General features: G+C 40.9%; 1 protein-coding gene across 6 annotated transcripts in view; it reads right to left on the reverse strand.

The window, feature by feature from the left end:
• Positions 1–24,482, reverse strand: part of POU6F2 (POU class 6 homeobox 2) — a 476,985-nt gene that overhangs the window by 251,119 nt on the left and 201,384 nt on the right. For all 6 annotated transcript variants that reach the window (XM_074379792.1, XM_074379795.1, XM_010341328.3 and 3 more), the window contains 2 exons: positions 5,443–5,534; positions 1,849–2,077 (listed from right to left, as the gene is read on the reverse strand). In XM_074379792.1, the coding sequence (XP_074235893.1) occupies positions 1,849–2,077; positions 5,443–5,534 (321 nt within the window). The remainder of the gene's footprint in view (positions 1–1,848; positions 2,078–5,442; positions 5,535–24,482) is intronic.

Here is a 24,482-nt window from a genome sequence, read left to right on the forward strand (position 1 = left end):
CTCTCCATCATCAGTGAAATTTCAAAGAGGAAGACACAGGGGGAAATGTTCACTTGCGCTTGGGCAGCAGACAAGAGCCTGGGCATCAACTCCAGCACACTCCTGGAGATGATGCTGAGAGAGAAATTGTGTTGGAAGCGCCCAGGGATAAAAAGAGCAAGCGCTTTTGTTTCCCCTATTTAATCAGGCCACAAAACTTGGGATTCCTTTTCTGAAACCAGAGGTACCCGAAAGAACCAAACTCCAAACTATAAGCTAGTACTGAAATTTGATATTTACAACAAACAAATACAAAAGGAAAAATCTTGATAGAAGAAGTCCACATTGAACCAATCACTAATTTTGAACCCTTGAAAAAACAGGCACTAAAATCTTAAGAATACCAAATCACGATTATGAAATAACAAGCCTATTTTTTTTAAACTCTAATTTTTGGCATCCTTCTTAACGACACAGGATTAATTCGTGGCCCAGGAGCTCTTCAAGCTTATGTTTACTTATAATATTCAATATTCCCATAAGCACACATGTTCCAAATGGAAGGCTGCATTTTGATAATGCCCATTTCTTCATTAAGATTTCATCATCCAACTACATTAAAAAGCCTCTCCCTACACTTTGTTGCTCTGGCTTTCACCTTGTGTATTCCTGCTTTATTTGCTTAATCTTAAGATCTGGCTTCCCAGGCACTCTTAAATTTGAAACAAGCAAAGTTTGTGCATTAGTGTATCCTGGGCATGCATGATTTATGAATGGCAGGTTTCTCGGCACAATTTAATGGTACAAGAGAGACTTTGTTTTAAATATTAAAATGAAAGGCAAGAAGTGACAATAATGGGTGGGATAACAGAATACAGAGCATGGAAAGAAGTTTGGGCCAAGAGTTAATCAGTTCTTACTTGGCCTGTTTCTTAGTCTTGTGGACTGATTCTCTAATAAATAGTATGAAACACTGACATTTGACCAACTAAAAAAGTATTTTAAATTGCTATTCTGATAACTTACCAGACGAGCCCTCATTCTGCAAAAATTTAATTGTTAATTTTTACATATATGAAGAAAAGAAACATCTTTGGTTAAGTCTAAAATAAATTCATTTTCTCTTTAGTAGGCATCCTATTGATATTCAGGCCATTTTCAACAAAAATAATTCTTCCTCTGACAGAATCTTTTGTAAATCAGCCAGTCAATGCTACCAAATCTTTTAAAGAAAAGTCAAAACCTTCATAATATCAAGACAACTACCCTTCCTAAGTAAAATTTGAGTCTGACTTGCTATATGCCCATGTAATATAAAGGCTCAACGTGCAAGTCTATTTTTCTCATTGCAAAATATGGGCTCAAGTAGCACAATTTTTGTTTAATAACTATAACTAAAAGATACTTTATAGAGCAAAATAATCATTAATAAATTATTCCAAATAATATCTTGTATTTGAGAAGTTCCAATTGCTTCAAACACAAACAAGCAAACTCTAACTTTTCTTTACACATGTCTAAATTGAAGAATTGATGAAATGGTAACTCAGGTCTTCAAGTAACAACAACAGGAATTTTACTATTAAGTTTTTGATGTGTCATGCAATGATGGCACATAATGCTTCCAGAAGACCTGAAAAGTTTTGATATCAATATTAGAAAATGAGGATTGTTATGCCAATGGCTTGTGCAAGCTCAGGATTCACAGACAACTGAAAATTTTGCTTCCTACAAAAGTCTTCAATATCGTTTAGGGCAGAAGCAACTCTGGACCACATTCACCATTCTAGGCACTATTTTTGTTGTTCACTTCAGAGAATACTGGCCTGTGGGTAGAGCCCTGCACGGCGCATAGACGCTATAGATTACCTTGTAGATTTTGCAGTGGCAGAGTCATAATGCCTCCGGCTGCAGCTGCTGCCACCAGCCCTTGGATGTTGGTGAGATTCGCTGTTGGCAGTGTGAGAACCAGTCCTTGCTGGCCTCCTAGCTGTCCCGCCATGTTGAAGGGGATGAGGATTGGCTGGTTGAGGGCTGGGGGGCCTCCTGGCATCACGCCAGCCACAGCAGAAGCTAATTGCTGTGCTGTCAGAAGTGGCTGCAAGGAAACAGATAATAGCTCACTTTCCTGCGGAACCAAGGCACAGGTTTTAAAAACACCTTCCTTTCATTTAAGCAGGATCACAAAGTTCCTGAAGAAACACCAAAAAAACATGCTCTTTCCCATTAAAAAAAGATTGGTAGAAAAAAAATTTCAAAGTTGCATTTCATTGATTTATTTAAAAAGTTTCATCTGGTTTGGACTTCTTCTGAGGAACTCAAATACCTTTATAAGTAATAACTTATGTTTATATGTTATTCTTTCAATGAATTTCCATTTTATCCTATCTTCATGTATTTGAAGCTCTCAGCTAATTTATTCTGTCTCGCTCCAGAAAGAACTCATTGGGATCAGTGGGATTTTTTTTTTTTTGATTCAGAAAGAGCAATGAAATACTACTTTTGACTTTTAAATTAATAAAAATAATGTAGAAAATTTACTTGATGCTGGAAAGTCTGTACTGACACTGTTATACAGATCTGTGGCTGGGGGACATGTACACTGGCATAATCCTTTTGGAAAGCAATTTAGAAATAGATTATCAAGAGCTGCAAAAATATTTATCCCCCTTTCACTCAGAATATACTCCTAGGATATAGCTTGAAGATATTATTCTAAAGGAAATAAGATAACTGCATGAAAAACATGCATTATGTTTCAAAGTACATAAATATTGAAAACAGTTTATTACAGTACTGCACTAGATGAAATATTGCATTGTCATTAAAATGGCTCATTATGACACCTCTTTAGAAAAATAGAAAACATTTGTAATATGAGAATACAATAGAAAATAAGCTGGATAACTATTAAGTAAACTTCAATGATTATTATTAAAGTGGTAGAATTATGTATGTACAATGACAAGACCTAAAACAGAATATAAGACATAAAAATATTTGCCGTGGATGAAACTTAGTATCTTTGAAAACCATTCTTTTGTTATTACTCTCACATCTTTTGCCCAATTAAAATATTATGCAAACCCAAGTTTACATCCATCACAGATGCAACAGCTTTCCTTTGGTAGGAAAAGGCAACTGCCAGGCATGTTTCGAGTGCAGCATGTGGGCTCTTCACCAGAATGGCATGGGAAGGATTCTTGCCCTAGTCAAGCCAGATGACCACAAGAGTCATTTTATCTTAGAGTCCTTGATTCAGGGCTTTCATTGCAGTCTTGTGGGAGCTGTGTCATGGAACATAATAATCCCGTATCTATTTTTCTACAGGAACCAATGCAAAATGCTTATGTGAGGGGTAGGTAATTAAATATAGGCATACTACCGAGCCCAACATATAATAACCAGGCACTATTCTAATGCTGCAGTTATTCTACCAGTGAGATACAGAGAGGTTAGTAGCTTGCCCAAGTCCCATATCTAGTTGCAAGGGGGTTCCAGTTCAAGTCCAGGAAGGCTGCTCCAGAGCCCATCTTTTACCCCTTTCTTGTCACTCCTCCAATACAAGGAACAGATTTAGAGAAGTGAGGCTGCTTTATCTGAAGAATGAGGGGAGGTGTGGAGAGGGCTAAGCCCCCATTTTGGTCATTCCCTGCAGTGCCCTTTTCAGGACCCTTTGGGGGAGACTCTGCAGAACCCCAGGACTCTGCTCAGCTGAGTTTAGAGCTGCTGCTCTAGACCCCACAGGCCTTGCTCCTAATGCATTTGTTCACTTTGCTAAATTCACACAAGTAACTGTGCTTCCTTTAAAAAAAAAATACAGTTGTTCTGCTGGGTGCAGTGGCTCACATCTGTAATCCCAGCACTTTGGGAGGCCAAGGCGGGTGGATCACCTCAGGTCAGGAGTTCAAGACCAGCTTGACCAACATGGTGAAACCCTGTCTCTACTAAAAATATAAAAATTTAGCTGGGAGTGGTGGCAGGTGCCTGTAATCCCAGCTACTTGAACCCAGGAGGCAGAAGTTGCAGTGAGCTGAGATCGTGCTACTGCACTCCAGCCTGGGCAACAAGAGCAAGACTCTGTTTCAATAGTAGTAATAATAATAATGATAATAATATGGTTATTCTAATGAGCAAAAGAAATATACTTTGGGAATGAACACAAAATTACATGCTGACCCTTAGATTCCAGGTGTTACATCAGTACCAATAGTGATATTATGATAAGAGGGAAGGCAAATGAGTAGTTCTTATACCATATATGGGTCACACATTTGGGGGTTTCAGCTTGCAGCATTTTTCATATAGGATTTGTGGGCTTAAGGCGGGGCATGCACTCTCCATTGTCACAGGGCCACCACTCCTCACTGACCTGGGCCTGTGGGGCTGCCTACCCAACCTGAAGGCATTAGAGTGTGTTACCTCCAGTATGGTCACAGGCATGTGTGCAGGCATACACACACACAGACACACATAATTACATGTGCACACACACTACATTATAAGCATACAATTATAAAGCATATGACACCAAAAATCCTGTTCCTGAGAGTTCCAGGAAACCTCTCTAGGCTTCCATAAGGCAGCAGACGTTTCCCCAGGCTTTCTGTCCATGGGCGCAGAGTTATCTGTGCTCTGAGATGGACTATGGGAACTGAGGCCATAGGGAGACTTGGTGGCGAGTGGAATAAGAACGTCAGAACCAACCCTCACTCTAAACTTGGGTGAGCCCTCAATGTGCTGAAAGCAATTAACTTCCAGGAGGAACAGTCACGGCAAAAGAGAGAGAAAGGCCCAAGTATCAGCTTCTCTTTCCATAAAAGCAGGATGAACGCTGAAAGCTTCACATTAAATGACAGAGGTAAAAAGGAAAAAATGCCCAGCCTTCTATAATTGTGTTCTACATCTCCATATAGCCCACACCAGGCTGCCGAAAACAAATATTGGACTTTAAAAAATAATGATTGTATTTCTTTATTAATGCAAGAGCTATGTGTGATGTACAGTATTGTCAAACCCAATAAGCTGAACTTGCATTAAAATTGCATTAACTTTTTTATATTAAATCACATCTTGTATTTCAAAAATGGCTATAGTAAGGTTGAAATAACTTAATTTTCTTCACACTCCAGTCATTAAAGTTTTACTTTCCAGAAAACTGCATGGTAACCAACAGCACAATTGTAGTGGGTTTTAAGTAAAAAAAAAAAAAAAAAAAAAAAAGGGGTTCCACATGATTAAAGCCAACCTTTCCTCTAAGAAGAGAGAGGAGTTTTGCAAACACATATTTTCTTGATGGTATTTAATAAATAATGTAGTCATACAGCTTTTCATACAAAAATTTATTACCATCTTTGCTCTGTTGGAGTTAATTGGATTTAACTCATTATTATTTATTTGGTTATTTATATGGTTAAACCATCCTAAATGCAGTCTAATGGAAAGTGGTTGAGAGATACTTACCTGTGGCCCAACTGGAAATGCGGGGTGGGTCTGACTGGCCTGGTGTTGGTCAGGAGTGCCTGGGTCTGATAGTGCCGGGTTTCCTCTGGCCCCTAGAATTCAAAAAGAGAAATGCTCCCTTAATATAAGATCCAGCCTAGGAACTACACACGACCCCATTTCCTGTGATGTAACCTAACATTAAGGCATAGATGATATAACAGAGCAATTTATCAATATCTCCAGTGCTCAAATCACTTATAAACTGTATAAATGATGATGAGAGACATTCAGGATGGCCAAGTTCATCGAGAGGTAGAAGAATAGAATGGCAGGAAATGTAGCACAATCATCAGTTTCACTGAACTTAGGTTAAACCTCAGTTTGCATGGAGTATGCCAGTGTATCATATGTGTGGGGAACTGCACCCTTTAAGTACAGGAGAGCCACAGCTAATCTAATTTTCTAAAATTAAAGTGTGATCCAAGATATGACCAAGTCCATCAATATTTTCCCCTATTATGGCTTTCCCCTTCTCCTTCATACTCCTGTGGCCTTCTTCCATACTCTTTGAACTCTGAATCTTATGACATCACTTTCCTGAAAACAAAGCCTTTTTCCATATCACCTTAAACAATGTTCTAAAAAGAATATGGCTCTCCCTAAGCAAGTGTCCCAAGTGCTAATTGAAACAGTAGGAATCCCAAAAAGCAAGAGGGAGTTCCACTACACTAAGCACAGAACACAACTTGCTTCCTTTACTGGAATCCTACTGGACACCAGAGCAGAGAAAATGAAAATCCACTCAAGAGCAAATCCTTCAAACCCTTTTAATATGATCATTTCTCTGTGTGTGCTTCTGTGCTTTGTTTCAGGACAAACCGTAGCAGGTAAGATAGTGGCAGAAGCAATAAATACACAGACAAATAAAACCAGTGGCAATTTTTGAAAATTTCTACTTGGTAGCTTTTGTTTCCTTGGAGTTTTCTAATGGGTGGTTGAAATCCAATTCCAAGCAAACCTTAACAAGATCCTCTTTCCTGATGTTTGTCCTGTGAATAATAAGTGGAAGACAATTCAAACCCTGTTTACCAGCATGCCCTGGACAACCCAGAAAAAAAGATATGACTGCATCACACTTATAAATTTTAAAGAAGGTATTATTGGCTCATTTAAAACAAATTCTTCTATATATTCTCCAAAGGGACAGACTTATAAATAATAGAAACGGGAAAAAATACTTCAGCACATTAAGCTACAAATAAAAGTGACTGCTACATATTATTCAATTGACTTCTATCTCCACCTCGATGTGTCAATCATAACAGCATTTTATAATGGGATTAAGCAATAAATGTGCAAAGCCATTATGCAGAAATCTGAAAATCTGATTAATTTGTAGTATTTTTTTGTGCAGAAAGTCAGAAACGGACATTGCTTGGGGAATACTTACAAGCATTCTATTGAAATTTCTAAATTGATTTGGAACAAACTAATAAAAACACAGACTTGCTGACATTTTATAAAGTAAATTCTGTCAAACTATGTTTGGCATTTTAATGATTGCTGTCATTTAATAACAAGGGTAAGATGACCCATCATAAGATGCCAACCATTTCCCCATTATGTGCAGAAGATCTTTCTCCTAAATTTTTTTTATGTGTGATTTACTTATTATGCTTAAAAGTACAGCATTTTAAGCTGGGAGATGTCTTGGGCAGTGCAAATCTTACAAGTCTCTGTTCTTTCTTATATACCCAAGTCCAATTTTGCCCTAAAATTCTCTGCAGAACCTTATATAGTTCAAAGAGCTTGTGAGGTGTTAAAGTGTTGTTTTTGGTCAAATACTCAGATTAGGTAAATTCTCAAATGGCTAAAAATGTACAGTTTTAAAAAAAAAATTTGGTTGTTTTTCCATACTTGCCAGGCATGGGTTTTTATGCCAGACTATGAAAAGAGTTTTTACAATACACAGAAAAATGGAAAAGCCCTTCTAAACAATTAGAAAATGAATACCTTCATGCTTAAACATTTCTGTGCCATGTCAGGCCCTTCTGTCTCATGTTTCTTTCATGCATACCAAGGCCACTTTTTGACTCTGTTTCTAATGCATGCCACTGTAACGTTTAGGATTGGTCTCACACAGGCACGATGTCAACAAGATTGTGTGTTTGTTCCCCTCAACTTTACACAGATTACATTTGCTTACATTTATTCTTTGTTGCTTGGAGGCCTAGCTGGTGCTCAGCAGCTTGTTCTGAGGCTGGTTATTCACAAAAACCACATTCAGTGCGGTCCAGGGCAATTCCACACAATTTAATGTGTAAAATGAAGTCTTTCACAGGCTCTAGAGGAGATTATGTATGCTCTCCTGCCTGGATCCAAAAGTAATGTTTCTTCCTAATGTGCATCTCCATTTTCCCCAAACACATGTATCACACGTAACCTTGTAGGACCATAAACTAATCCGTCTGGTTGGAAGGCAGCTCTGGAATCAGGGGCCTTCTCAGAGCCAGAGTGGGAATCAGGCAGTCAGAATGAATAAATGACATTGGCTAAGGGTTTCAGAGAGATTTGAAGCAACACTTAGCTGAACGTTCGCAGATAATTTGAGGTTGGATATTTTCATGGGCACAGATATGAAAACACAAACTTGAATGGGTTGGGTGGTTTTCTCCTGACCAGGAGCCTAGGAAACACATTACATCTCTGGAGACCAAGGAATTCCATCTGTTCTGAAGTTAACAGCCTGTGCTTTTGAGGCAACAACTACGAACTCTATGGGTCAGGGTCTGTGCTGCTGATTCATCACTTTATGCTGTCATTTCATTCATATTTTGTGAATATTCACTCAATAGAAATAGGGGGTTGGCTTTTAATTGAGCAGTGGTATAATTCCTTTAAGATAGGTACTGGCATCCACTTGACTACTCACTGCTATTTAACATAAACCTTTGAAATATCTTGAAATTATTAGCTTATTAGAAAATTCTACCTCAATTCCAATTTAGATATTAAAAGCAGTTTGGTGTAAGGGTTAAAACCAAGGACTCTAAAAAAAATGTAAACTCTGCCTGGGTTTAGAGTTAGCATTACTACTTAACTGAGAATGTGAACTCTGGTGTGTTTTCCAACTTCATGCATCACCTTGTAAAAGTCAGGGATAATAGTACCCCTCTCACAGCATTGCTGTTGTGAGGATTAAATGAGCTAATATTTATGTAACTGTCTTGAAATAATGCATGCTTGTCATATAACTGCTATTTCTCTTGATTATTACCCAAATGCCCATCGATGATAGACTGGACAGGGAAAATGTGGTACATATACACCATGGAATATTATGCAGCCATCAAAAACGGTGAGTTCGTGTCCTTTGTAGGGACATGGATGAACCTGGAAACCATCATTCTCAGCAAACTGACACAAGAGCAGAAAATCGAACACCACATGTTCTCACTCATAGGCGGGTGTTGAACAATGAGAACACATGGACACAGGGAGGGGAGCACTACACACTGGAGTCTGTTGGGGGGAAATGGGGGAGGGACGGGGGGTGGGGAGGTGGGAAGAGATAGCATGGGGAGAAATGACAGATACAGGTGAGGGGACGGAAGGCAGCAAACCACACTGCCATGTGTGTACCTATGCAACAATCTTGCATGTTCTTCACATGTACCCCAAAACCTAAAATGCAATTTAAAAAAATTAATTTGTTTTGTTTTTGAGATACAGTATCTTACTCTGTATCCCCAGCTAGAGTGCAGTGGTATGATTATCACTCATGGCAGCCTTGATCTCCTGGGCTTAAGCAATCCTCCTGCTTCAGCCTCTTCCTGAGTAGCTGAGACTACAGGAGCAAGCCACTACACTCAGCTAATTTTTTTTTTTTTTTTTTTTTTTGGTACTGATAGCATCTCACTTCATTGCCCATATTGGTCTTGAACTCCTGGCCTCAGGTGATCCTCCCGCATTGGCCTCCCAGAGCGCTGGGATTTTAAACATGAGCCACAATGCCCAGCCTAAATTGTATTTAATCCAATAATATTTAACATTATTTAATTTGTCTATAATGATGGCCTGCCCCAAGTCAACTCAATTCATATTCCTGCTGCTCTGTCCCTTTGTGTGCAGCTCACATGCTCTTGTACACTGGCTAAAGATGGCCACTGTGCACTGACCCTAACTCTGTCCTTGGTATCACTGGATGACTGGAACTGAACTAACTAGTTGGATATTGAAGAGCCTATGAAGCAAGATGTTTATATATATAGTGCTTCCTTTAGTTCATGGTAGCATAAGCAGGAAATATGGCACAAAGATAGTGGCAAAGAGGTTCCAGATTGTCACACAGACCGTGGCTTATACCAGTGGTTCTCAGCCAGGCCTGTGAATCATTTGTGAAGCTTCTTGAACACACAGGTTGATATCCCTCATGACGCCACTGACAGAGCATCTAAAGGGTAGCTCACATGAATGTTTTGTGAAACTCTACCTGTGACTGAAGACTACAGGGGCCAGCCGTGGCTTAGATGTTGCCCAGACAAGGCTGAATCTCCTTTGCGCTGAGACTGCCATACCCAATCAGGTTTTTGAATGGTAGATGGGTCAGCAGGTAGTATAATCCCCTTGGCCTTCCAAGTTTCTTTATCTGAACCATTCTTTTATCATACTGCTGATTGACTTCTAGCCTAGCAAGAGGAGGAATCATCTCAGATACATCTCTTTTGTAATTATGATTTGTTCACAGGTAATTTTAAAAGTATAATAACTGATTTTAAAGGGATTATAATATAAAATTTAAAATAGCTATGTAATAGGAGTTAATTCTCTGCAAATACAAGAAACCCTGACTTGAATGTATTTTGGAAAGGATAGGTCATAAATGGTGAAGACATCAAAAGACTGATTAGGAGTTTGGATGGTAAACTTGGATGCAACTTATTACTAATCATTATAAGACCTGGTTGTCAGAAGGTATTTGTTCACTCAACACCATTGGTCCCAGGGTTGATCTAACATCCAAAACCCATAGGGTTGCCTGCAGATTCCTCTGCTCTGGAGGGACTATGTGACCCACAGAGCTGAGAGGGATGACCCCTGAGCACCATACTCTTTTCTTCAGTGCCCTTCTGGGGACTGAGTCTCCTGCACTCCACTCTCTCCACCCAGCTCAAGCCGAGCTCCTGAACAACCATCACCGATGACTGTCACTGCGCTCCTCATAGCAAGTTCATTTTTATTTTACTTTTTTTTTTTTTTAATTTAGTATGACAGATTTTCATTTACCAAGGGAAACCAGGCTTAGGATCTCTTAGCTATACTAAAAGTAAAACAGATGTTCACTCTCGCACAGAGTTTTGAATTATTCCCTCTTTTTGGAGTTGACTCTTCCAAGTAAGTCATTTTAAGAAACAAATACAGTATTTTTAATCCTGAGAATATATACTCCTTTCTGGAGCCTTACCCTTTGCAAAGAGGCTATGATGGTCAGGGCAGTTTGAGAAAGGAACAGAACTGCAAATACAAATTGCTCATCCCAGGCAAAGCAGCTTCACTCCCTCCTGTGTGCTGGCAGTCCCTCCAAAGTACAGTCCTTAAGATTCCCTGGTTAATGACCAATGCATTTTTTATGAATTGGGTTCTTCAGATAGAGAGTTTGGGTTTCTGTGCTCTCTGTATTAGCACAAACATAATCACATGAAGGTCACAGAGACCCCTCAGCTTTCTCTGGTATTCATACCTTTCTCACCCACTGTTCATAGTTTCCACCAATGAAGGAGGTGACGCAAAGTTTACTTATTCTAAGACGGACAGTTGAATGCATTATTATTTCGTGTTGGTCGAGTGAACCCTAGCTAAGCAGAGAAGAAGTTACCTCTAAATTAAACTTCTCTTTCTTTCCATTTTTTCAAGATTACTAAATACCAAGGAGGGAGTGGAGGTGTCTATAAAAACCTCTGCTGAGCCACTGCCACTGTTTGTCACTTTTTACTGCCAGTTAGGATTTCTTTATGATACTGGCCACACAGGTATTTATGTATAGAACACTATACAGACCCCTAGTAGAATTTGAGACTCTAAAGCGATTCTACAAGTCATGCTTGAAAATCAAACATTCATTAATCCACATAAGGGTTTGAGAGTTTTTGTAAATTACATTGTCAAGTGCTTGTAGATTCATCCATTGACGCCTGGAGAACTGAGACTGTGTGATTAGACTAATATGAAAAATACATTCCTTTATTCTTCTAGCTAGCGACTTATCTGGCTCCAACAGAGGGAAGTCCAGCTTTCTTCGGGTGAGGGGTCTCGATCCTAAGTGGTTCTAAATCTGTATTTTAAGTCTGCATCTATACATGAAAAGCCAAAGGGAGATTTGGGATATTTAGATAAAGCACAAAAAGAAACCCCACAAATCTCTTATTTGTACTGAAGATGTTTTTGTAGTATCTGCCAAAATTCCTCAGCAATTGCTTCCTTTTTGTATGTAGATTTAGCCGGTGCTATAGAAGACCTTAATGACCTTTTCCCCCCAAAGTAACTAAATATCCCTTCAGTCTGCCTCCAACAATTTTTTATCATTTGTTTTCACATCTATCTAATAAAAGCAGAGCTAAACTCCTGTGTTATCCAGGCCAATAAAGGTCTCAATTTCTGTAAATACTTTTTCTCAGAGAGACATGAAAAAAAGAGATACTCATCAAATGGATTTTAGCAAAATTCCGTGACATACGGGGGAAGTTAGAGAATTCTGGGGGTAAAGATTATCCCTTGAGTACTGCTATCTCTACAAGAGTATAAGTTCTTTCAGGGAACTAAGGTCCTGGCCTGGGGCTGGGAAATCAATCTCTCTTTCACCAAGGCCTCACCCCAACCTATCACAGATGGGAGAACCTAAGGAATTGTAACCTCCCAGCTGGGAGGTGTTGGAGACCTGGATCAAGGCTGGGCAGGAAGACCCTTGATGAGTCTTCCTGAGCATATGACTGAGTATATGACTTTCTCACCTGAGCCCAAGCTCCCTGAGGAGGGCAGAGTGGAGCTTGTGACAGCCACACTCAGGCTTCCAGGGCCACCAGGGGCAGGAAGTGGGTAGCCGGAGCCTGTCCTGTCCTGGGGAGGTGAGGAGGCTCTAAGCCCCCTTCATCCTCCCACAAGCTTGGATGTCCCATTGGATGCTATTCACAAAACACACATTCACAGACAAATTCTCAAGAAATTCAGGATGGTGACCTCAGGGCATTAAATCCCAGCCATGGGGTTCTGCTGGGTGTGGGGCTCTGTGAGACTGCAACCGTCACCTGCCTGTGGAAGGAGCCCACAGTTCCACTGACTCAGTTTTCATACAATTTTGGGTTACTAGTTTTCCTTCAAGAAACCTCAGAAAGGAGCCTCAAATTTTGAAAACTGTCCCTAGACTTACACATGCTTCAAGAAAATCACTTTTCTAAATTAGAGCAAATTCTTTTTTTTTTTTTTTTCTTGAGATGGGATCTCGCTCTGTAGCCCCAGCTGGAGTGCAGTGGCGTGATCTTGGCTCTACCTCCTGGGTTGAAGCCATTCTCCTGCCTCAGCCTTCCTAGTAGCTGGAATTAGAGGTGTGCACCACCACGCCTGGCTAATTTTTGTGCTTTTAGTAGAGACAGGGTTTTGCCATGTTGGTCAGTCTGGTATCGAACTCCTGACCTCGGGTGATCTGCCTCCCTTGATCTCCTAAAGTGCTGGGACTACAGGCGTGAGCCACCACGCCCGGCCCAAATTAGTACAAATTGTTAAGAATGTTTAGAGTGGCTGGGCACTTTGGCTCACACCTGTTACCCCAGCACTTTGGGAAGCCAAGGTGGGCAGATCACGCCATCAGGAGTTTGAGACCAGCCTGACCAAAATAGTGAAACTCCATCTCTACTAAAAAAAAATTAGTTGGGCATGGTGGCGGGTGCCTGTGATCCCAGCTACTCAGGAGGTTAGGGCTGGAGAATCGCTTGAACCCAGTAGGCAGAGGTTCAGTGAGCCAAGATTGCACCACTGCACTCCAGCCTGGGTGACCGTGTGAGACTCTGTCCCCCCAAAAAAGGAATGCTTACATCTGCAGGAATTTAAACATGGCTATTTTTCCCCCAACAAGAAATCGAACCTACCAATCCTCAACATGTCTATTACAGGTCCTTGTGAATGACCTCATAAACATATCATTTGGTGGGAAATTAAGACAAAATATGATTTTGTTTTCTAACTCATTATCTACACTGAGAATAGAAAGACAAGGTATGAATTCTTCAAAAGAGGAAGCATTTGAAACATGTCAGTGCCTTTCTTCAGCTGTAGATCTACCTTTGTAATGGTGTTTCGCTTTCACTAACAACACAGATTTTCTCTCCTGGCTGGCCGCCAGATCATCGTGGCACTTGACAGCAAGGGGGCAAGATCTAGATTCTTCAAGGCAGTGTGATTGGCCTAGTTTTAAATTGTTTTCAGTTTACCCACCCATAGTAAAACAGGCAAGAATTATTAAGAGCTGGCTTTAAATGTGCTTGAAAAATGGCCAAAGCTGTTAAATAATCTTTGAAAGTGTGGGACTAGCTTAGGTGAAGAGAGAGAGAAAAGAACGTTTTGGGAGTGAGGAGCTGTAGATGAGGTGAGGGGAGCTAGTCCATGTTTTCTTACCTAACACCTGCATTACAGTACCGTGGTATGGAAAGGCAAGGCCAGAGAACACTGTTGTTCTTTTTGCAAGATCCCACCTCCTCCAGCCCGCTTCTAAAACATTCTGATTTGTATTCTAACATCTGCAAGGCTCTCTCTGCAACCTTACAGACCTACAGGACTTCCCCATCTCACACTGTCTTAATGAGATTTTAAACTGTTTTTACATAATTGAGACTGTTAGCGAAGTGGCTCCCCATGGATACCTGGAAGCTGAATCCTGAAGAGTAGATGGGGATGGAACAGAGATCGCCGTGTCATGATGACATGAGTCCACACTCTTGGCTCAGACCAAAGTTGTCGTGGGAACTACAATGATACCTCATTCCCCTCTTCTCCTCCAAGACCCCAGATGCCCTCCAGAGGTCTGAACTCTGCACAACCCTTCAGTGGCTAGGAGGCTACTAATCTGTCATGCAGAATATGATTTAAGCATGAGTTATAACAGAATAAACCATTATTTCAATTGAAAATGATGGCCTCTGGGTGCAGTCACTTCTGATAATACGCGTGGTACAAGATCTCAGAGACCGTCAACACAGAAAACAGTGGTTCCTCATCGGCAGTAGCTGCATTTATGACTGCAAAGGGCAGGTGATTAGATCATCATAGACTGTGGACTCCCCCCAGACTTTGAATTTTCACAGGGCAGTCAAATTAAAGGAGAACATTAATAATTGGGTCAATAGGAATATGGAACTTGAAATTTAATTTTGCCAAGAAAAAAATTTAATTGCCATATGCTATCATGATCAAAAAGATATTTTAATGCCCTTCTCCCACCCCAAAGGATGTGTTCCCGATCTAAAGACAATCCTTTAAAATGAAGAATTTCAGCCTAATGAAAAACTCACAACATTGTGCTTTCTTTTTCACTTTCCTTTTGACCAATGATTGTTTGGCCATAGATGGACACTGGTCTGTTTGGAGCGTTTGGGAGTTCCAAGTGTTTCGTGTTAGCGTGGTAGGATTTGAGAAATCACAGCATGCTCACTGCTCTTGTTCTTCTAGGCACAGGAATGTGTGGCCAATGCCCCTCTTTATTCAAACTTCTTTTGAATAAAGAATTCCTTTCTTCCCTCAACCCCTATATTTAAGAGATAGAAATGTAATTTCCTTCATATATACATATTTCTATGTACCAGGTCATACACTAATTACTTGTATATATTATTTCATAAACTCTTACAATAAGCCTATTAGGTGTTTATGATTATTCCATTTATTTATATAGGAAACAAAACTGTATAAACTGTCTAAATAAATAGAGATTAACTGACTGCCTGTTCAGCATGATGAGGAAGTGGCAGAGAGGAGTGTAACCGGGTTTTCTCATTGATGGAAGGACCGAGTCTTCATCCAATTAGGCTATGCTACAGCTCAAACATTTTATAATAGCTGCCATTGACTCAATCCTTAACACGTACCAGCCACTATACTCAGTATTTTTATATCCGTTTTCTCATTAAATCGTCACAGAATTTCTGTGTAATTAGGACCATCATTCCCATTTTGCTGATGTGGAAACTAAGGTTTAGACAAGTTAAACAATTCACCTGTGGTCACAGTTAGTGAGTGATAGAGTTGGAACTGGAATCCAATTCGATCTGACATAAAGACTACACTACATTATACATGAAATGCAAACAGTTCAAAAGGACAGACCACAATAAATCACCTTCATCATAATAGAAATTGCTTTCTTCAGATATTTTCCTCTGCATCTATGGAACCTCGCCCCAGAGCACTTAGATTCCCAGTATGGTGGATGGAGGAGGGGAAATGGCAGACAAGTGGTGGAAGGGGAAGAGTGGGTCCCACCAGAGACATCCTTTTCCTGTTCCCCACTTTTTTTCAGGGAAACTTGACTAAATTCCTAAGAAATAAGCACCCCCCAACAACCGTCTTTAAAATAATGTTAATAACGAGCTAAGTGACAGCTTTATTCTTAGTTTAGGGTCTCCGTGGTCAAGGTGCGACCCTTGGGCCAGCAGCATCGGCATCCCCTGGGACCTTCTGAGAAAGACAGATGCTCAGGCCCCAGTCCACCCAGGTCTCAGACCCACGAAATCAGAATCTGCATTATAAAAAAGCCCCCAGGTGACGCACACCCGTGGTAAGGTGCAAGAAGCACTGGGTATGAGTTTGTAATTCAAACTTTCTCTTTTTCCTTCCTCCCTCTCTGCCTCCCTCCATCCTTCTCTCTTCCTCTTCTCCCTTTCTTGTTTACTTTCTTTTTCTCTCCTTCCTTCTTCCCCACTTCCTCTCCTTTTTATTTGGGTAGTACTGAAAGCAGGAATGCACCTACAACTCCTAGCTTGTATCAGACATTTGCAGTAGACTCTTAAATCCTACCCCACAAAAGTCAAGGGGGAGGCGTGAGAATGTGGAGAAAGAAAATGTGCTGGAGGAATGCTCTCAATCACAGTAATAACCTGGGCCACTTCTCACTCCACGCAACCTGCTGGGAGGATGCCCAAGGAAGAGGGTCACAGCAGGAAGAGCTGCTCGTGTAGTCTCTTAAAGGGAAGCATATTTATCCTTTTTAAAACACAACAAAACTGGTGCCAAATGTAGCCCAATATCATTGCTCTGTTATTTATGGCAATTTTCCTGACCACTTTCTCTTTCCATATCCATATCTTTACTTTTCCATTTGTGAGGGTCCATGAAGATAAGAGTCTGGCCTATCCATTTCAGTTATTTGCTCTCAGAACACCACATTCTTTACGAAAGTAGCCAAAGCACCACTTTAAATAAGGAGAACGAACATTTTAAATCCCTTAAAGCAGAAATAAAACAGCAGTTTTACACAGATACTCCAAAAGGGTAGCATTTGCAATCACTCTTGTGTGCAACTCGAAATCAGTAAAAAGAGGGTCATTTAGAACTCAGTAAAGGACAGGGAGGAAATGCCCCCAGAGGAATTACATCGCATGAAATTGTAGCATCACACCTAGTTAGCAACCCCTTATGGTAATAGAGCTTCTATGACAGTACAACAAAAGAATGATCAGGAAGAAAAAGATGTCACACAACTCATTACAAACAAATTACCAAGAGTTTCAAACCTTCTTCAAAGATGGGGTAACAAAATATTGCATTCCTATGAAGATTAAGTAGATCTAAATTATGAAAACTCAAATCAATGTCCCATCAAGAGATTGTTGAAGATGGTTTTTTTTTCTTCCCAAGAGTTGGTTATAAAAAACCAAACAGCCAAACAACTAGTCCAATTCATGTGTCTCTGACCACTTTTCTCTCACTTAGTCTATTTATTTCTTCACATTAACGTAATTGAAAAAGTATTGCTAAAAGATGCTATTAACTTGAGTGCATTCACAGAGTGTTATATTACTAATAGACTTAGGTCATATTCTTTTATCCTCTTAGCAAAGCATTATTCTGTTGTCCTCTTGTTCTGAAGATGATGTTCCACTTAAAGGCAAATAGAACAAAAGCTCTATAGAACTTGTTCAGATTATTTTTATCATTATTTTAACACCATTACACAGTAGTATCAATTCCGTAGCAATTTCCGTTTGTTACATCAACTTATTTTCGGATCTGTGTCAGAGCTCATCTTATATAAATATCCCTACTAAACATGACTTGGACTCTGATGACAATTTACAGGTCTTTAGCCCAAATACTAAAAATATTTACTTCTTGAGTTTACATTTGATTTTAGAACTTTAGGGTCAGAATTAAAATAAGACACAGACAAAATCCCTAGACACAATGGTGAAAAGATGAAATAACAAAAAAAGTATTCAATAATTTATAAAAGATGTTATATTTTATTCAACCTAAGATGCTATTGATGTAAAACTCGTAGATATTTTATGTTCCACAAAGAAACAAAGCTGCCAGTTAAACCATGACATGCCACTGATTATAAGACACATCCCAATTTGCATTCGCAAATATTCTTTTTAAGATGTCTTATTAAAATGTGGGCAAAGAGGCTGTGTATCTTAGAATGAATAAAATGCATTAGTACTCATTAGTCATTGGCCTTTATATATCAGTGAGTTATGGCACAGACAATAGGAAGTTGAATAAACGAGATTTTGATGTGCAACTTCTAAGATCCTTAAGGTTTAGTTGGTTAAAATGTATTACTGTAGTATGGCAGTTGGATAAAATGCCTTATTAGAAGAAGCTGACTCTGCTGGGCATGGTGGCTCACACCTGTAATCCCAGCACTTTGGGAGGCCAAGGCAGGTGGATCACGAGGTCAGGAGTTCGAGACCAGCATGACCAACATGGTGAAACCCCGTCGCTACTAAAAATACAAAAACTAGCTGGGCATGGTGGTGTGTGCCTGTAATCCCAGCTACTCAGCAGGCTGAGGCAGGAGAATCGTTTGAACCCAGGAGGCAGAGATGGTGTGAGCTGAAATTGCGCCACTGCACTCCAGCCTGGGCAATAGAGCAAGACTCATCTCAAAAAAATTAATTAATTAAAAAAAAAAGAAGTTGACTCAATCAAGAAGGGATCAGGGAAAGAAACACCCAGTCCTTGAGCATCATCCTAGAATCTGGCAATATTCTACCTAGAAAATTCTGCATCTGTGATCTCATTTAATCTTCATAACAACCCTAATGACATTAAAATATTAGAAATAAGGTTTAGAAAATTCAAGTGTCTGACTCAAACCTTTTATTTCTTTCTTTTTTTTTTTAGAAAAGGAGGAGGAGGAAAAGGAAGAGGTGGGATTCAAACCTGAGGCTAGTCAAGTTCCTGTGCTCTTTGAATCCCAAGCTGCATTGCACACAATCTACCCGTTACATGCAAGTATCAATGTGTATCATGTGGAGTATTTAGGTATGTCAACATACTTCATACTTCAGCAGCAGACCACCATGTGGTGGAGCACATTCTGATTTACAGATTCACTGCAAGAAAGGGTTGGGTGCAGTGGTTCACGCCTGTAATCCTAGCACTTTGGAAGGCTGAGGGGGGAAGACTGCTTGAGCTCAGGAGCATGAGACTAGCCTAGTCAACATGGCAAAAACCCATCTCTACAAAAAATACAAAAAAATAGCTGGGCATGGTAGCACGTTCCTGTAGTCCCAGCTACTTGGGAGGCTGAGATGGGAGAAACACCTGAGCCTGGGAGGTCAGGGCTTCATCAGTGAGCTATGATCATGCCACTGCACTCCAGCCTGGGTGAGGAAAAAGGATGACATACATACACCATAGAAACAACTCAGTGGGAAGTGGGTAGGAGGAATGATTAATAGGATTTGGGTTTGCATTCAGTGATTTTGGAAAGGGTTCAAGGAAGTGGAGCTTCACTCTGAATTGGATGATGCTTTCTGAAAGTGGGGCAATGTTATGACTGAATATTTTAACAATTCTTCTGAAGGAGGTAGGAAAAATGAAGCCAATTTAAAACTGTATTTGGCTGGGCGTGGTGGCTCATGCCTGTATTCCCAGCACTTTGGGAGGCTGAGGCGGGCAGATCATGAGGTCAAGAGATTAAGACCATCCTGGCCAACATGGTGAAACCCCATCTCTACTAAAAATACAAAACGATTAGCCTGGCGTAGTGGCACGTGCCTGCAGTCCTAGCTACTCGGAAGGCTGAGTCAGAAGAATCGCTTGAACCTGGGAGGTTGAGGCTGCAGTTAGCTGAGATCGCACCACTGCACTCCAGCCTGGCTACAGATTGAGACTCCATTTCAAACAAACAAACAAACAAACAGTAACAACAAAAAAACTGTATTTGATAAAAGAACAGTATCCACTCATATTAGTGACGATGGGTGACTATTTGGTCATTTTGTTGTTTGGACAATGTTGTGTTTTTGTCTGTCTTCAGGCATAATTATGGAGTGTACCTGGTTTTGCCATGGCCCATCCTGGTCAGAGTGGCCTTGTCTGATGTTGTGACCTTGTCTGATGTTGATGTTCTATGAAATTTGCTCAGTGAGACAATACCGAGGCCCCAGTTGTGAGCACCAGGCTGGGTCCTGGGTGTGAGGGGCTGGTTTTCTCTTTCTCAGTTAAAGAACACAAGTTTAATTTTGAGGGTATATGACAGACCCCAAATCATGTGGGAGGTATGGATGATGCTAATGCTAATTATGAAATGTACAGGGAGATACATTTGGTAAGGAAGAGCTTCTCTTGGAAGTGTCAGCTGAAAGCAGAATATCTGATAAATTTTTGGTTGGCTTGACAGTTTCATCTCTCTGGAGTTCAGGAAGCAGAGTCTTTGAACTTCAGAGAGTTGCTATAGTAGGATCCTTAGGATAATGTGACTAAATATACCTAAATGGCTTGTTTAGCAAGAACGTGAATTAGAGGCAGAGGCAGATGTGCCTAGACTTTAGAAAATCAGATCCGGAAAAATTCAGGAAGATCATTCATATAATCTTGTAACCAGAACCCATAAAAAGAAGATAACAAGAGTCTCTAAAAGTTAGATTTTGGCTGGGCACGGTGCCTGTAATCCCAGCACTTTGGGAGGCCGAGGTGGGTGGATGACCTGATGTCAGGAGTTTGAGATCATCCTGGCCAACATGGTGAAACCTTGTCTCTACCAAAAATGCAAAAATTAGCCGGGAGTGGTGGTATGCACCTGCAATCCCAGCTACTTGGGAGGTTGAGGCATGAGAATCACTTCAGCCCAGGAGATGGGGTTGCAGTGAGTTGAAATCGTGCCACTGCACTCTAGCAACAGAGTGAGACTCTGTATTAAAAAACAAAAAATAAAAAAAGATTCTGACAACTGTGTGGAATCTGACTATACTTGTGCTTTCTCTTCTGCTTCACATGCACTGCCTGTGTGATTTTGGATAAGTTATTTAACCTCCCTGATCTTTAGTTTCTTCAACTGTAAAATGGACATAATAATAACACCTACATCATAATTGTGAGATTTAAAGAGATTACTGACTAAAAAGAGCACAGCTCAGTACCTGGAACATGATAAACACTCAACAAATGTTGGCTGTCATTATCAATTATTTTTACAAGTGACATTGACATACAATTGTTTAATCACAATTGTGATAAAGAAGGAAAGAGGGAAGCATTAAGGAAATCACTGTGGCCACAGAGGATGCCTTCTAACAAGGGGACATGTTAGTGGAACCTATAAAATCAAAGACTCATGTGGCCAATATGTAAGAGTGGGCATATGGAAAAAATGCAGGAAGATTAGAGGAGGAGGGGTTTCTAATCTAAACGGCCACATCTAAAAACTCCTCTGAGCTTGTATCCAGTGTTCAGAAACAGCACATCTCCCACAAGTCCAAAAAACTCAAATGCTTTTTTTTCTTCTCAAAAACTTCGGTTCCTCCTAATTTCACATTTCCATTCATGTTCATCTTTATATACATACATATTTTTTAAATTGCACTTTAGGGCCTGGGGTACATGTGAAGAACATGCAGGATTGTTGCATAGGTACATACATGGCAATGTGGTTTGCTGCCTCTATTCCCATCACCTATATCTGGCATTTCTCCCCATGTTATCCCTCCCCAAATCCCTACCCCCTGCTGTCCCTCTCCTAGTCCCCCCAGCTCAAAAAGCCCATCTCTCAGTTACCATTGCCTGATTTATCTGCCTCATCCCCAGAAGTAGCAGCTCTTAAATCACAAATCCTCCATACTACTATTGCTGGTAGCTCCCCCGGTCCTTCAGTGGCCCTCCTTGGCATGCAGACCACAAGCACAGCTGCATGCCTCTGCTCTGTCCTGTCTCCTGTCCACCCTACCCTCTGATGGCAGTAAAGACCTGTTAATGCCACCACTCGGCAAAGCCCAGCAGCTGCCGCCGACTTTGGTGCTTACTCTCAGACAGCTGAGTCAGGAGATGGAGTGGTCAGGGTTTGGGGTTTGGGGTGGAGCAGGCAGTCAAAGACACAGCCCCCCATCAGGACACTCGCCAGTGGTGAAGCACCAGCCTGAGGCAGGGATCTAGTAAGAGCCTTAGGGCGAGGACCACAGGCTCTGAAGGCAGATTGCCTGTCTCCACCACTTACCAGACGTGGGACCTCCAGCAAGCTGCTTAATCTTTCTTGGCTCAGTTTTGTCATCTGTAAAATTGAAACAAAAATGCTACCTCCTTCACAGAGTGAGGATGAAGTGCACTAATTCCCATACACAAATTGCATAATTGCAGTTTCTGGCACATAGTAAACGCACAATAAATGTAAGCATTCTTATTGTACCTTATATTTGAAGGAAGACAAGAGACCACCTTGGCGATCACATTAGTAGGCATGTCACCCAGCAGGGCTCCAGAACACAGAGCAGGCAGCAGGCCTGGGAAACCCGGTCACAGCTGTTTGATCTGACAAGATACTGAGATTCTGAGCATTAGCCTCAAGCACTGTCAATGCCTAGGGGCAGGGTTGAGCCCACAGGTGTGTCAGGACGGGAAGAAACAGAGCCAGGGGAAGGAGTAGACCCTGACAGCACCTCCCCTAGTGATTTGCAAGGGCTCTGCGGGAAGGGAGATGACAGGCACTGCTCAGGGCTCAGACACAAGGGACATAGAGCTCAGGACAGAAATCCACACAGTCCTCTATGAGCAGTAGTGGAAGAAGAATGAAAGGAGTTATATTTCTGGTGTGGAAGATATCTTTTTTCAGGGCAACGTCTGGCAGCGATGGCTTTGGGCAAAATGGCTAGGTTGGTGCTGAGGAATCTATACAAGGGCTGAGGTGGTGTCTGAACGTGCATCCTCAAACTAACTCAGGTCCTAAGTGGAGCATAAACACACATGTAGATATAGGTGGACTGTAATGATGAGGGTTAAATAAATAAATAAAGACCAGGGAGACAGCCACCAGGGGGGCAGTGACAGCCTGCATGCTTAACCAAGTAGCAAACGCTTGCTCAGAGCCCATGCTGGATTCTGCTGTTATTTTTTTGCAGCTGTCATTTATCGGCACTCCATTCCCAGTAGCTCTCAGTCCTTGCCCTGCAGGAGAGTTATACTTGGGGATTCCCAGTTCCAAGACTCCAAACTGAGTTCCAAGTCCACTATTGACTATGACCCCTAGCCACCTCATCTGAAAATTATTCATTTGTTCATTTAACATGACATTTATTAAGTACTTGCCAGGTGGAACGTATTTTGCAACGTTAGGCATATACAAAAAATATACCAGCTAGGCGAGGTGGCTCATGCCTGTAATCCCAGCACTTTGGGAGGCCAAGGTGAGCGGATTGCCTGAGGTCAGGAGTTTGAGACCAGCCCAGCTAACATGGTGAAATCCTGTCTCTACGGAAAATAGAAAAATTAGCTGGGCATCGTGGTGGCCACCTGTAATCCCAGCTACTCGGGAGCCTGAGATGGGCAAATCGCTTGAATCCAGGAGGTGGAGGTTGCAGTGAGCCGATATTGCACCACTGCACTCCAACCTGGGTGACAGAGTGAGACCCAGTCTCAAAAAACAAACAAAACAAAACTATATAAATATATATATATATATATATATATATATATATATACACACACACACACACACACACACACGCACACACACACACACACACCCCAAGTTGTCACACTTCTCATTACTTAATCAATTTACTCATTCCCAAAAATATTTACTGAATGATGGCCAGATATGTTCCCTGAGCCTCTGGGGCCTATAACCTAGCAAAGAAGCTACCTATTAAACTAATGGTTAAACAAGGAATTATTCCAGGAGATCACCTGAACAAGGCTCTAGGAAATTCCAGGGAATGCAGAGCAGCGCTAGCTAGAATCATCCCGTACATGTCTACCCCATCAAGAGAAGATGTCTGGAAATACCTGGTTCTATTCTTACAAAACTTTCTTTTTGAGACATAGGCTTCATTATTAGACATATCCTTCATAAACTTCTGTTTCGAGTCATTGGCATTGTATTTCAGGGCTTGTAAAAACAGTTAAAACAGAAGTTTAAAGACCTGGATGCTTGAACTTCACTGTCTCCATTGGCAGTTTTCCTGATTGTCATGTTATGGCAGGAAGAAGGCAGTTGAGTGATGCTGTCCTGGATCTTATTAGCCCAGGAGTATTTGCTGTGTGTCTTCACTGGGCTGAGCATTCTTGACGTTAGTACACTCTTGTCCTTAATCCCCCTCCTCTGTCCCACCATCCATCCTATTGTAACGCTGTTCTAATGACTTTACACTGAAGTGTACTTGCAGCCATCATAACTTTCTTAGGTAACAATGGATAAACATCAGCTTGAGAAATTCCAGGTCTATATTATTTATGAAGCTGCAATTCTCCTGTAAATAACCCAGTTGTTAAAATGATATGTATCTATGTAATTGAGTCTTCCGTATACAAATAAATAAGACTTTATTGCAATGTCAGAAGTTAACAGACCAGTC

Source organism: Saimiri boliviensis, chromosome 10 (assembly GCF_048565385.1).
Source record: "Saimiri boliviensis isolate mSaiBol1 chromosome 10, mSaiBol1.pri, whole genome shotgun sequence".
Lineage (NCBI taxonomy): Eukaryota > Metazoa > Chordata > Mammalia > Primates > Cebidae > Saimiri > Saimiri boliviensis.